The sequence below is a fragment of the Drosophila simulans genome, chromosome 2R (genome assembly GCF_016746395.2).
Source record: "Drosophila simulans strain w501 chromosome 2R, Prin_Dsim_3.1, whole genome shotgun sequence".
Classification (NCBI taxonomy): Eukaryota; Metazoa; Arthropoda; class Insecta; order Diptera; family Drosophilidae; genus Drosophila; species Drosophila simulans.
In genome coordinates this window covers 4722621-4736882 of record NC_052521.2, presented here as the reverse complement: position 1 = coordinate 4736882, position 14262 = coordinate 4722621, and the positions used below count along the sequence as shown (strand labels likewise).

Here is a 14262-nt window from a genome sequence, read left to right as displayed (position 1 = left end):
TTTCCATTAGCAATTTCATTTCATTTTGCTTCCTCCTCATAAAAACTCTTGCTTTACAGTCGTGAATCAGTATTACGAGGCTGAGGTTGTTTCCGAGTACGTTATCCGCGGCAATACGGCGGTGTTGAAGTGCACTATTCCCAGTTTTGTGGCCGATTTCCTGCGGGTCGAGGCCTGGGTGGCCAGTGACGGCACTGAGTACGCTCCGGAAGAGGATTTTGGTACAGTTCCGCACCGTTGAAACTATTAAAAAGTTAGTCCTAAGCAGCAATCCCATTCCTTCCCCATTTCAATTTGCTTCAGCTTCTGTTTCATTTCACCACTCTACCCCATTTTGAATCGCAGTTGTGAATCAGTTTTATGGCGCCGATATCCTGATGGAGTATGTCATCAGGGGCAATGCGGCGGTTCTGAAATGTTCCATTCCGTCGTTCGTGGCCGATTTTGTGCGTGTCGAGTCCTGGATAGATGAAGAGGGCACCGAACTGCGTCCCTCTGAGAACTATGGTATTACCGCAGAGTCAAAAATTATGGCAACGGCAACGCTTTGTGGGGGTTTCATTCCTATCCCATCCTATCTCACCCTTTTCTATATTTCGTTATTGCACACCTTTGCAGTTGTCAATCAGTTCTATGAGGCGGAGATTATGACCGAGTATGTTATCAGGGGTAATGCTGCCGTTCTGAAGTGTTCCATCCCGTCGTTCGTGGCTGATTTTGTTCGAGTTGAGTCCTGGATCGATGATGAGGGCAATGTCTTGTCCTTTTCGGACAATTACGGTGCGAGGCAAAGATGTTCATCCAGTAGTTTTATGCTTAATTTCCACCAGCTCCATTCCCAGTGATCCCCTCTTTTCCATTTACTTATTATTTTATTCGATTCAAAGTCGTTTCACAGTTCTACATAACCGAGGCCGAGAATGAGTACGTAATTAAAGGGAACGCGGCGGTGGTCAAGTGTAAGATCCCTTCCTTCGTGGCCGATTTCGTGCAGGTTGAGGCCTGGGTGGACGAGGAGGGCATGGAGTTGTGGCGCAACAATGCCACCGACGCCTATGGTACAGTTCAAGCAAAACATACTTCTTCGGTTAAGTGCAGCACTAGGTCCCAACTTCCTCGTCCTTGACTCCCAACCCCCAAACCCGTCTTTTACACTAAGTTATTCCTTTGTTTTTCTATCGGCGTAGTGGTCATCCAAAGCTATGAATCGGAGGCGGACAATGAGTACGTCATTAGGGGCAACTCAGTGGTGATGAAGTGCGAGATTCCCTCCTACGTGGCCGACTTCGTGTTCGTCGATCTCTGGCTGGACTCGGAGGGTCGCAACTACTATCCCAACAATGCCGCGGAGACGGGTACTTGGCCAGGTTTCTTTGCCGTAGCTCTCTCAGGCTCCTCTATAGCTATCCAGAAACCCATCCCCGTTCACTTCAGTTATTATTTCACCAAGTTCGCTCTGATTTCCTTCAGTTGTCCACCAGTTCTACCAGACACGGGTCATAGATGAGTTTGTGCTGCGTGGCAACTCCGCCACCCTAAAGTGCTTGGTGCCCTCGTTTGTGGCAGACTTCATCGATGTCGAGGGTTGGATCGACGAGGAGGGCGTGGAGATCCTGCGGCCCCTCCCGGACGACTCCGTTGGTAATCAATACGACTTTCGGCATTAGCTTAGTTAGAGTACGAAACCTTCAACCCAGCGACCCTTCCCAGTCCCGATTTTAGTTTCTCACCTCCCGTCTTGCAGTGGTGAAGCAGTTCTTCGAGTCGCAAGTCTACGACGAGTATGTGATCAAGGGCAATGCGGCCATTTTCAAGTGCCAGACGCCCTCCTTTGTGGCGGATCACATAGACATAACCGACTGGATCGATACCGAGGGCGAGGTCTTCACGAAGAACATAACTGGTAGGAGCCCGAGTCTCGTAGAGTTGTGCCGTTTGCTCAGTTACATGAATGGGGATCCTCTTTCAGACGCCTCTTTTATCCTTATGATTTAACCCCACGTCCCACTCACTCAATCAATGTCTTCGTACACTTTGCAGTTGTGCCACAATCCTACACCGTCAATGTCATGGACGAGTCCATACTCCGCGGCAATAGCGCCATCCTAAAGTGCCACATTCCCAGTTTTGTGGCCGATTTCATAGTGGTCGATTCGTGGGTGGAGGACGAGGAGCGAGTTATCTATCCCCAGGAGGATATCGCGGAAAGCGGTAAATTTACAGACTAAGAGCTCTCGCATTGCCCACTCCTCCGTAACATCCTGCGCCCCCCATCCAATTCGGTTCGCTTCGATCTGGTCTCGATGTGGTTGCTTTAGAGCTCTGTAAAAGAAGTTCTCCACGTTCAGCGCTGCTTAGGCTTTTGAATGGCCTTCTTTGTGTCTTTCTTTCTTTCTTTCTGTCCGCCTTTTTTTTGTTATGTTTTTTCTTTTTATTTTTGTTTTCCCATCCCAACCCTTTTTAGTTTTCCCCTCCAAAAATCCATGGGTCGCTCCTGACTTGCCCAAAAGAAGACGAAACCCCTTCATGTAGTTGAACGTAGATACGTTGATAAAGTAGCGTAGTGTAAATAAATGCAAAAATGCTAATAACCCATTGACCACGTAACAATTTGTAGATACATATCATTTCAAACGAATAATCCAACATTGCTGTAAATATATATACCATAAAGATACGAGTATATATAATGTGTAACATGCATTTCATCTAAGATTATTGGCATTTTTGTTTCACGCATGCCTAGAATTAAGCACAATGCCATGGAATTTGGAGAATCGCGATCGAAGGAATCAACTTAAACTATTTGAATTGTAAAAATGTATCTCTATTCGAAATGTAAATAGATTGCAATCAATCTTTCCGGTTCGATTCTGTTTGTTTATACTACAAACTCTTGGCATTGTTGGTGTATAGTAAATGTTTATGGAACTTTGTTAAAACAAGTTCGATTGAAATCAAAATTTTAGCACAGTTCCTAAAATAAGACTAAAGGAGATCCTAAAAAGCTTAGTAGTTAAACTTGCTTACAAAAATAACAAAAATGAATCAAATTAATTACAAATTCCATTTTTAATCGAACATGTGCGAAATAACTACAAGGGCTTCTCATTTAGTCTATAGATATTAACTTATTTTTAATCATTTCAAAGTCACATTGCATGGTCAAGTTGCAAGTCAGTTTTTGCACAATTAAAAATAACAAAAAAAAATTAAAAAAAAAAAAAATGTTTACCAGCCATGTGGCTTTTAAATGTAGAGCGAATTAATTCAATTGCATGAATGCATGCTAGTCAATTGATTTTGTTTGCCGTACTGTATTGCTAGTAAGTTAAGTTAGCCGACAAGTCATCACTAACATATTCTTTATTATCTATCTGCACTTATCGACATATCAGATGGAAAGTATCTGGTATTGCCCTCTGGAGAGCTGCACATCCGTGAGGTTGGACCCGAGGATGGATACAAGAGCTACCAGTGCCGAACCAAACATCGTCTGACCGGAGAAACCCGATTGAGTGCCACAAAAGGACGATTGGTCATCACAGGTAAGTCCGCCTGGTTGGCCAATATGATAATGCTAGCCCAAACCAAAAACTTCAGTTATTGTGTTCTTCAAACCAATTTGGCACTTAATAATAATATTTACGCAACAAATTCCATTCATATAAAATTCTTGCAACATCATCGATAACTGAAGTTTCTTTTGCTGTAGAGTAAAATTCAAAAGATACAAAGTTTAAATTAATTTGTAAACTTTGAACTATTAGAGAAATACAACATTTGTGTTATCCCAATACAATTTGTATCTTTTGGAGTTTTCTCATGTGCAGCTCAAAGAGAAAAGATACAAATCAAGTATTAAAATAAATATTATTAATATTGATTTGTTTCTATTCTCATGTGTTCACTAAGTATTTGAAAAATTGACATATTAAGCATTTTAATAATATTCAATTTATATTTGCTTAAGATAAAACAAAAAGCAATTCTAGCGTAAAAAAATTTAAAACTTATCATATTTCAAATATTTTTGAACACATAAATTTAATGTCAAATTGTTTGGATTTTGCACTCAAATAACGTAATGCAATTTGAAGCAAAATATTGATTGCAGTTTCCAAACAAATTTAACTTGAACAAAAAGCACGCAACAATTCTTGACTTTTTCTAGAATGCAATCAAAAAGATTTTTTGCTTAAAATCTCTTTCTTTGCGTACCTTAAACTTACAAATGCCATATGTACAACACAAATAAATAATATTGAATTATTAAGAATGTAAATATTTAAAATGATATTTCCGAAAAGAATTGTTGCTGTAGCCTAAGTCTAAATTGAAAACTGCCTGAATGTTGGGATAGGGTACTCGACAATGCTGAGAGCTTGAAACAAAGCCAAATAGAGTAGGTGTGGTCCGTTCTTTAAGATATCCGAGTCAACTGAAACGCCAGGTCTTAGAAATAATTCAAGTCCCAATCGTTGGCAACTTTCACTTCTTATTCTCCTTTGAACTGCGCCCAAGGTAAGTCACTTCACAGTCCTTCCATACTTCCATATCTTCCATATATCGTATTGGCATTGTACTATGTAAGGCTATTAACTTTGAACTATTTCGCTTCATTCACAGAACCAGTTGGCAGAGTTTCGCCCAAGTTTCCCAATACTCTGACCAGCAGCAGTTTCACGGGAGACGAAGGCTCTAGTCAAACCCTTCTATGCCCTGCCCAGGCTTATCCAGCTCCCCTGTTTAGGTAGGACTAATATCCATCCAGACCCAGACCAACTTGCGCCAGTTTCCAATTGAGATTGCACCTGAGTAATATGCCAGTTATTAGCTTAATCCACCCGCTCCCTCTTTCAAGAACCCATTGCGAGTGTGGGGCCCAGACTCCTCTCTGGTAATGACATTAAGGTGCTTCAGTTCTCTGCGGGCCAAGCCAGCACCCTCTTGTGTCCAGCTCAATCATATCCAGTGCCAGTCTTTAGGTAAGACTTTCGCCCATCTGCCTATCCCAACTGAAGGTGTTCCTTTCGAGAATTAAATATTGGGTTACCTTTTCCGAATTCCCAGAGCCTGTTGGCAGTATTGGACCCCGTTTGACCAGCGGCGATGAGTCGCGAATCCTCCGGGTGTATCTGGCCGCAAGTGCCACTCTTCTCTGTCCGGCTCAGGCTTATCCGGTGCCCTTCTTTAGGTAAACCCAACCCAACACTTAGGCTTACACATGTAGATTATGTTTCCGTTCTATTAATACCCCGAATTCGACAGAACCGGTCGGCAGTGTAAGTCCTCAGCTCAGTGGCAATGGCAATCAGGAGCACATAACTCTCACTCGGGTTCCCAAGATGGGTAGCGTTACGCTGATGTGTCCGGCTCAAGCCTATCCAGTGCCCTTCTTTAGGTAACAATCCTACGCATTTTATGCCCAACTTCAGGCAGGGCTTAGAATCTAAAAGGTTAACTTATATCTGAAACCTCCTTTAAGAACCCGTTGGCAGCGTTGGGCCAAAGCTCACGTCAGGCGACGATTCGCGGACGGTGAGGATTAGGCAGGAGGATAGTGTTACGCTACTCTGTCCAGCTCAAGCTTATCCCGTGCCGGTGTATAGGTAAAATCAGCTGTTTTAATTCAGTCAGTCCCTTCCCATCTCAGGCACAAAATGATCTTGTAGTGGTTTGAGCAATCCGGAACTATTCTTCCTTATAGAGCCTGTTGGCACAGTCAGCCCGAAGATAAGTACTGGTGAGGACTTCAAGCATCTTAAGGGAAAAAGCAGCCAGGACTTGAGTATCCTTTGTCCAGCTCAAGCGTATCCACAGCCTTTCTTTAGGTAAATGCTCCACAAGTATGTCCCTGACTTCCACTTCGGCAGTTTACAATTGGGTTAGGAATCTTGTACGAAACCGAAACGAATTTAACCTTGCAGAACCAATTGGTAGCGTCAGTCCTAAGATCTCCAATTCCGATGACTTGAAGCATGTGAAGGTCAAGAGATTGCTGAGCTTGAGTCTGCTATGTCCGGCCCAGGCGTATCCACAGCCAATATCTAGGTAACTTTCAACTCCTAGGCCCAACATTCAAGAAAAAGATATCTGCTTCCACATGGGGATAGCTAATTTACGACTTTGTATAGAACCCGTTGGCAGTGTGGCGCCCAAGTTGAACTTCTTAGAGCGCTTTAAGATGATGGAGATCCAGAGCGGAACTAGCTTCAACATTCAGTGTCCGGTGCAAGCGTATCCCATGCCGGTTTTCAAGTAAGATTCAGTGAGGTTTTACTTTGAATTAAAACCCGAGCACATTCAGTCAGTTGCAATAAGGGCAAACATCTTTAAATTTTAGAGCCCGTGGGCAGTGTCCGACCCAAAGTGAATCCCCAAGACAAGCACCAGTTCATAGATGTTGAGCTGGCCAGCAGTTATTCGCTCCTGTGCATGGCCCAGTCGTATCCCACCCCGTCCTTCAGGTGGGTTTCCCCTTCCTAACAACATCAACAGACAGTTTTCCTTGCTTTTCCGTGACTCTCCTTCATGTTTTGCCCGTAGAACCCGTTGGCTCTGTCAAGCCGAAAATAAATGTTCAAGACAAACTGCAGACACGCGAGATTTCCCGGGGAATCGGAATCGCCCTACTGTGTCCGGCGCAGTCATATCCGATTCCAGCCCACAGGTTTGCATGCCAGCAATTGGGAACATTTATAATTTACAGGGCGGTATTCGAATTCAGGACACTGCTGTTTAAGTGATTATTCTATTAGGTTTATTGGGATGTGGTTTTTTAGCCAGCTCAGACCCATGATTGTCCTCAAATGTCCAGCCCAGTCATATCCCATTCCCGCATATACGTAGGTAGGTAGTCTTTACTTGCTCAGCTTCCAACATTTGGGCAGATTTCCTGGGTTTAGTACACAGTCTTTAAAGCCTCATGCATATGTTTCGCTCAGAGCCTGTTGCTTCGGTTCCTCCAAAGTTGAATCTCTTGGAAAGAGTTCGCACAATGGAGGTGTCTTTGGGCACCAAGTACGCCATGCAATGTCCTGGTCAGGCATTTCCGGTACCCATTAATAGGTAATACGTAGCCCATCCCAACACCAATTCAGACTGTTTTTTTAATTGGGACATTCTGAGGATTTCATTACACTTGATGTTTCAGAACCCATTGGCTCAGTGCCACCAAAAATCAACAATATCAACGACAAGTTTCAACTGATGCAGGTTAAATTGGAAAGCTCCTTTGCGATGCAATGTCCCGGTCAGGCATATCCAGTTCCGGTCGTTAGGTGGGTGTCGTTTCATTCTATCCCAGCATTCGAGGTAGATGATTTTTGAGGAATATTTCCCCTAATAGTATTGTTTCAAACAACCAGAACCCATTGGATCTGTTCCGCCCAAAATAACCAGTCTGCACGACAAGTTCCAAGTGCTGCAAGTGAGGCTATCCGAGGATTTCTCCATGCAATGTCCTGGTCAGGCATACCCCGTGCCGATTGTTAGGTTAGTTTCGCTACCCTCTTCCAACATTCATTTTTGTATGCAGAAGCATTAATTTGAAATTATCTTAAACCCAGAACCCGTAGGCTCAGTGGCTCCCAAAGTGGACACTCGCGATGAGTTTACTTTTGCCAGGACACGTATGGGGGCCTCCAAGGCTCTCATCTGTCCAGCTCAGTCGTATCCAATGCCGTTCTTTAGGTAAATGCCCCTGTCCCACATTCAGGTATTTCTTAGCATGGCCTACTAAGGAGTCAATTTTTCCCAGAACCCGTCGGTAGTGTGGCCCCAAAAGTTGATATTAAAGATGAGATTAACTACGCCCGGGTGAGCCTGGATCGCTGTCTAGCTATAGTTTGTCCAGCTCAGTCTTATCCAGTGCCTGCCTTCCGGTGAGTACTAGCTGTCAGGATTTGTCCCAGCACTTAGGCAGTTAATCTAAATCGGGTGATGTCTTGACCAAGCTCCCCTTAAATCTTTGTAGAACCTGTGGGCAGTGTGGCCCCCAAAGTGGATCCCAACGATCGGATCAAGTGGGTCGACAAGCCCAAGGGCATCTCCCTGAATCTGCTATGTCCAGCTCAGTCCTTTCCAATGCCAAGCGCTCGGTAAGCTTTCAGGCAGTTTTCTTGAAGAACTACTTATGCTCATGTGTTTTTGGAGATTGAATTCGGCACTATTACCATTTGCAGAACCTGTGGGCAGTGTAGCGCCCAAGGTGGATGTAAAAGACCGCATCACTTGGCTGGACAAGCCTATGGGCCAAGCCTTAAGTCTGCTGTGTCCAGCTCAGTCCTATCCCATGCCAGCTTATAGGTAGGAATATCTCTCCCCTGTCTTCTTCAAGCAGTTTTCAAAGTTTCCTTTAGCTGATAGGTGTGCTATGGTACATGCAGTTCTTACTGAACCTTTCAGAACCCGTGGGCAGTGTTGCACCCAAGGTTGATATGCACGATAAGATGGACTTCACCATCAGGAGCTCGAATAGATCTTTGAACTTGTTCTGCAAGGCACAAGGATTTCCTATGCCGGCATTTAGGTAATCACATTGCTGAGTACATCCCACAGGCTACGGTTTTCATGAGATTGGGATCATTAGTTGTATCTATTCGATATACCTTTCTTACAGAACCTGTTGGTAGTGTGGCGCCCAAAGTTGATATGCAGGATAAGTTTGGTGTGAATATCAGACAAGCAAATAGCTCTTTGAATTTACTCTGCAAGGCTCAAGGTTATCCAATGCCAGTGTTTAGGTAATAACATTGAGTACAATCCTTCAGGTCGGGCTTTCCATTCCGTAGAATGTTTAGAAGCAATATAAGAATATAATTTCAGAGCCCGTTGGCAGTGTGGGACCAAAGGTTGAAATTAAGGATAAAGTGGGCATCTTTGTGGCCAAATCCAATAGCTCCTTGGCCTTGCTGTGCCCAGCTCAATCGTATCCAATCCCAGCTTTTAGGTAAACACTTAAGATTTAAGTTGATTTAACCCAAGACAAAACATCCCACAGAACCCATTGGTAGTGTTGCTCCCCGTGTAAATCGAAAGGATGAGTTCAATCACGACCGCATAAAGAGCTCCAAGACAATTTCCATACAATGTCCAGCTCAGGCATTTCCGGTTCCGGTTTATAGGTAATGTCGAGTGCCCTGGTTTCCTTATTCATGTAGTTTTCATAGGCTGTGATGGTCTTATGTAAATCGGCACTGTTTTCAGAGCCCGTTGGGAGTGTGGCGCCAAAAGTGAATAAAAACGATGAGTTCAGTCACGATCGTATTGCCATTGGCGGAATGGTGGCCCTTCGATGTCCAGCACAGTCCTTTCCAGTGCCCGTTTATAGGTTGGTCATTGTCGAGCTCTTTACATCCAATACTTTCGAGGCAGTCCAGGCAGTTCATTCCCATCATAATCCCCATCTTAAATTTGTAGAGCCCGTGGGGAGCGTGGCACCACGTGTCAATAAAAAGGACGGCTTCAGTCACGACAGCATCCGCCAGGACAGGACAATAGCCATTTTCTGTCCTGCCCAGGCCTACCCCGTGCCCTTCTATAGGTATAGTGACTTGTTGCCGTCAAATTGTGCGGCATGCCCAAAGTTTTCCAATTACAAGAGAGCTCAGCCTCGGTGCTCAAGCCTCATTGGTTTCAAACTCTAATTAGCTTTGTGTCCAAATCTGCCACCCGATTTAACCCATTCAGTGTCACAATCACCCCTTCCCCTGCAAAACTTACTTGAATGGGCAGGTGGATTCCAATTGTGTCGAGTTCCTTGGGCAGTTTTCAATCTCAGCACGGGTTTCCGGTTCTCACCCCCACTTCCATTGCTTCCAGAGCCTGTGGGCAGTGTGCAGCCCAAGATCAGTGTGGGTGAGCGTCGCAAGGACGCCGAGGTTCCCAAGCACGGCGACTTGAGCAAATTTGGCCCGCCCAATCCTATCCGGTTCCTGCATTCAGGTGAGCCCCATCCATTTCCACTCAGGCAGTTTTCATTGGACTTCGGTTAGCTGGCACTTTCAATATTCATTATCTTTCAGAGCCCGTTGGCAGTGTAGGTCCCAAAATTAGTGTTGGCGAACGCCTTAGGGATGCTGGTGCCGCATCCAAGTCCACCCTGACCCTCTTTTGTCCAGCTCAATCGTATCCGGTACCAGCGTTTAGGTAATCCCGAGTTCAGGCAGACTTTAAACTAAATTTTTAATATTCAAATGTATTACTAAATGGGCAATCTCTTTTAGAACCTGTGGGCAGTGTTGCGCCTAAGATCAGTGTAGAAAATCGTCTGAAAAATGCCGAGGCTCGCAATGGTTCCACCTTCACCCTCTTTTGTCCTGGTCAAGCCTATCCTGTACCCTTCTTTAGGTAAATCCCTACGCATTTTAGGCAGTTTTCCGGTTTACTTAGTTCTAGTGTTGTATATCCTCTGTTTTATAGAGCCTGTGGGAAGTGTGGGTCCACGACTCACTTCCGGTGACAAGACCCGGAACGTGGATATATCCTTAGCAGGCAGTGGGACCTTGCTATGTCCAGCCCAGGCCTATCCGGTACCATTCTTCAGGTGATTCTGCTCAGACATTCAGGGAGTTTTCAATTATGGCGGTGTTGGAAATATAGAATATTATGAATTATATTTCAGAACCCATTAGTGGTGCTGCTCCCAGAGTGGCTCTCATTCAGAAAACCAATATAGAATACGTACGGCTGGGCGAAATCGTTTCTATAATGTGTCCTGCGCAGGGTTTTCCAGTGCCGGCTTTTAGGTGAGGTCCAACATTCGGGAAGTTTTCAATGCACAATAGTTTTCCTTTGGTAAAATGGTGTTATTAACCTTTTTAGAACCTATAAGCAGTACAGTGCCTAAAGTGGTATCTCTGGCGAAGTTCGATATGAAGACATATTCAGGTTCCTCGACCATGGCGCTTCTATGTCCGGCTCAAGGCTACCCGGTGCCTGTGTTTAGGTAATCAAAGTGGAAAGATTAGGAATCAGTGTCAATATTCAGGCAGTTGTAAGGTGTGGTTAGAACCTTCTATAGTCACATATTGAAATCTTTTTGCAGAGCCGGTTTCCAGCACTGCTCCCAAGGTGCCACCTCTCCAATCTCGACCTCTGGTAGTTCCTGGTCACACCGATCTCTCAATATTGTGCCCGGCTCAAGGCTATCCCGCGCCAAGTTTTAGGTCGGTTTTCATTCAAAATAGGAAAATACCTTTTTTTGCTTCTTGTGATTCCCACATTCAGACAGTTCCCAGCACTTACTTTCCTTGGACTTTGATAATGTTGTAACTTTTCACTTTTGTAGAGCCCGTAAGCAGTAGTCCGCCCAAAATCAATGCTCTGACCTATAAGCCCAACATTGTGGAGTCCATGGCGGCCACCGCAATACTTTGTCCCGCTCAAGGCTATCCAGCTCCTAGTTTTAGGTGGGTTCTGTAGTTCCTGTAGGGGACCTTGAACCAACATCAGGCTTGGGTTTCGATTTCTTTTAACATAGTACATAACACTACAACAAGTTAAATCCATATATGTAGAACCCGTCGGCGGTAAGGCTCCCACTCTGCTCTCCAATGACATAAAGCGCTCTTGGATCGAGCGGATGCTGTCCACCAATCTGGCTTTGTTCTGTCCCGCGCAGGGATTTCCAGTTCCCGCCTTTAGGTTCGATTTATAACAGCTATTCATATATATTTGACTGAAAAAGAACATAACAATAATTAAAAGGCAGGCTTCAGCTACATAGCTGCTTTTTTAGAGTTAATAGGGTACTGTTCAGCCCTTAGACCAACATCAGGCTATAGATGAGGATATAGATCCATAATAAATACTTCACTGTAATCTCTTCACAGAGCCCATTTCGAGCACAGCTCCCAGAACTCCAGCCCTGGTTCAAAAACCGCTGGAACTGATGGTTGCGCACACAATATCATTACTTTGTCCCGCTCAGGGATTCCCGGCCCCCAGTTTTCGGTAAGCCGAACTCAAAAACTACGCTTATGTGAACTTAAGAACTCAAGGGTTGTTAAGGAGTTTACTCATCTACGGAGTAAGATTCTTGTTTGCCCCTTTCAGATTCATTTTAAAGGGCTTACCAAATACCACGTAGGAAGATCCCTTATAGCGAGCTTACTTCCTATCCCATACATTCTTCCAATGTCCACGATAGATTCTAATACTACCATCAACCCACAGAGCCCATTTCGGCCAAGGCGCCCGTGCTCGCGGTGGACACCAAGTGGTCTGGGATCGAGAGGCACCGCGACATGGACATAGTGCTCCTTTGTCCCGCTCAGGCATATCCGGTGCCCATTAGCAGGTTAGCAGATTCTGGCGGACCTCTTTTTTCGAGCGTTCCAACGTGACATTAATTATGCATAAGAAGTGTGAACTGCTGCCCTCAGATTTCTTGTTGCTTTGTGTGGGTGAACACTGGGTGGGGAGGGTGAAGTTCGAGGGGGCGGAGGGTCCATTCATAAAAATGCGCGCGCAAAGCAAACCAAAGCAAACCATAAACAAAATAGGCGCACTGCCCCACACTCCCGTACGCAGAAAAGTAAGCTACGTAAACAAACCATAAACAGAGAGAGCTGGAAAGAGAGGGAGAGTCGGTGCACATGGCTGTGCATGTGTGGGTGCTTCCCCTTTCCCCTTTTTCGTTGTGCACTGGTGTGAGTGAGCAGTGCGCCACTGCGCATGCTTGGCATCCACAGAAATTTCCCAAACAATTACCCCTCCCAGACTGCTGTGGATCGCATGTGTCTCGCTCGCACACCGGTTTATGAATGAACGCACGTTTGTGGGTCAACAACCGTTGCTTTGTGCCACTTTCTTAAGGTCGAGTGACATTGAGAAGGGGGCGGAGTGGGCGCTGGTGACCTCTACTTGTTGCGCGCTCAGCTGTTTGTGTTCGAGGGCGCGATTCTGCGCATGTCCGTGGCCTTAACTTTGACCGAAAGGAAATATGCATTAGTTATCGCCCTCTTCTTTCTTTGCACTTAGTTGCTAAAGTTTTTCCGCGCCATTCGGGTCAGGTTCGCGACCTCGTGGGGTCACGTCCACTGCCTAAGTGAAAGTTTGTTGCTTCGCATTAAATGGAAAGTATTTGATGACTCTCGTCGACCCCCAAGCACATTCAGTCAGTTTATTGTTTGCGTTTAGCTTAATTAATGGGTGACTTAATTCACAGAGCCCGTTGGCGCCAAGGCCCCCACCTTTTCCCTCGAGTACAAGCTCATCGAGGTGCAAAAGTCAAAGGGCACGGCTTTTGCCCTACTATGCCAGGCCCAAGCCTTTCCAGTGCCCATCATTAGGTAAGCCCCACATTCAGGCAGTTAGTAAGGTACTAGTGGTATAATGTTTGGACCACAACTTAATTATAATGCCAACCTATTAAAATTTCCCAGAACCTATTGGTTCCAAGGCTCCGTCGGTTCCAACAGGCGTGATGGTCTTTCAACAACAGGTTCCACTGCTCTCCACTTTTGCCATGCTTTGCCAGGCTCAGGCATTTCCGGTCCCAGTTTTTAGGTAACTTCCGTTTTTTTGGATGAAGAAAGGCCCAAAGTTTCAGCACTCAGAGCAGTTAGATGTGAATTGTATTCTTTAGAGTTAAAATTGTACGTGTAACTTTGCAGAACCCATTGGTTCCAAGGCTCCAGCTGTTCCCACAGGAGTACTTGCCTTCCAGCAGAATGTCCCGATCCAGTTCACCTTTGCAATGCTTTGCCAGGCTCAGGCATTTCCGGTGCCCATTTATAGGTATTTGACATTTAAATATTCTCCACTTCTTTATGTTGAAATGAGTCGAGTTGTTTACTTTGGTAAACCCAAAAATTCAGTCAGTTTTCATATAAGTTCCTTATTAATGAATGTCAACTCTTTAGAACCTGTGGGATTTAAGGCGCCCAGTTTCCCCAGCGTAGCTTCCACATTCACCATACAGTCGCCCAAAAATAGCGAATTGGCCCTAACTTGCGAAGCCCAGTCCTATCCCGTACCAATATTTAGGTAATTCGATTCAATCCAACGCTGCTCAACTGGTTCTGTTAGGGTTTAAATAGAAATGAATCCCAAAGACATATTACATTTATCTATTATAGAGCCCGTTGGAGCGAAAGCTCCCACCTTTTCGAGTGACTCCAAGGGCAGCATCTTCGAGCGGTCGATTAAGGCCAGTTTTGCGCTTTTGTGCCAGGCTCAGGCGTTTCCCGTTCCCATCATTAGGCAAGTTTCAGTAAACAGGCTTCTAGGTTAATCCTCTTTAAAAACATTGCA

General features: G+C 45.0%; 1 protein-coding gene across 50 annotated transcripts in view; it reads left to right on the top strand.

Moving 5' to 3' along the window:
* LOC6733350 (Down syndrome cell adhesion molecule-like protein Dscam2) overlaps positions 1 to 14262 on the top strand; it is a 62373-nt gene that overhangs the window by 17148 nt on the left and 30963 nt on the right. For 13 of the 50 annotated variants that reach the window (XM_039292249.2, XM_039292243.2, XM_044922713.1 and 10 more), the window contains exons 4-6: positions 888 to 1058; positions 3399 to 3548; positions 5272 to 5404. In XM_039292249.2, coding sequence (XP_039148183.1) covers positions 888 to 1058; positions 3399 to 3548; positions 5272 to 5404 — 454 coding nt within the window. Of the gene's footprint in view, positions 1 to 59; positions 222 to 345; positions 508 to 618; positions 781 to 887; positions 1059 to 1470; positions 1642 to 1744; positions 1904 to 2040; positions 2212 to 3398; positions 3549 to 4629; positions 4754 to 5271; positions 5405 to 5488; positions 5613 to 5710; positions 5835 to 5930; positions 6055 to 6947; positions 7072 to 7156; positions 7284 to 7370; positions 7498 to 7978; positions 8103 to 8186; positions 8311 to 8409; positions 8534 to 9004; positions 9129 to 9210; positions 9335 to 10229; positions 10354 to 10425; positions 10550 to 11050; positions 11172 to 11837; positions 11959 to 14087; positions 14212 to 14262 lie in introns of all 50 variants that reach the window. The other 37 variants (XM_039292210.2, XM_039292235.2, XM_039292238.2 and 34 more) reach the window with 33 other exon arrangements.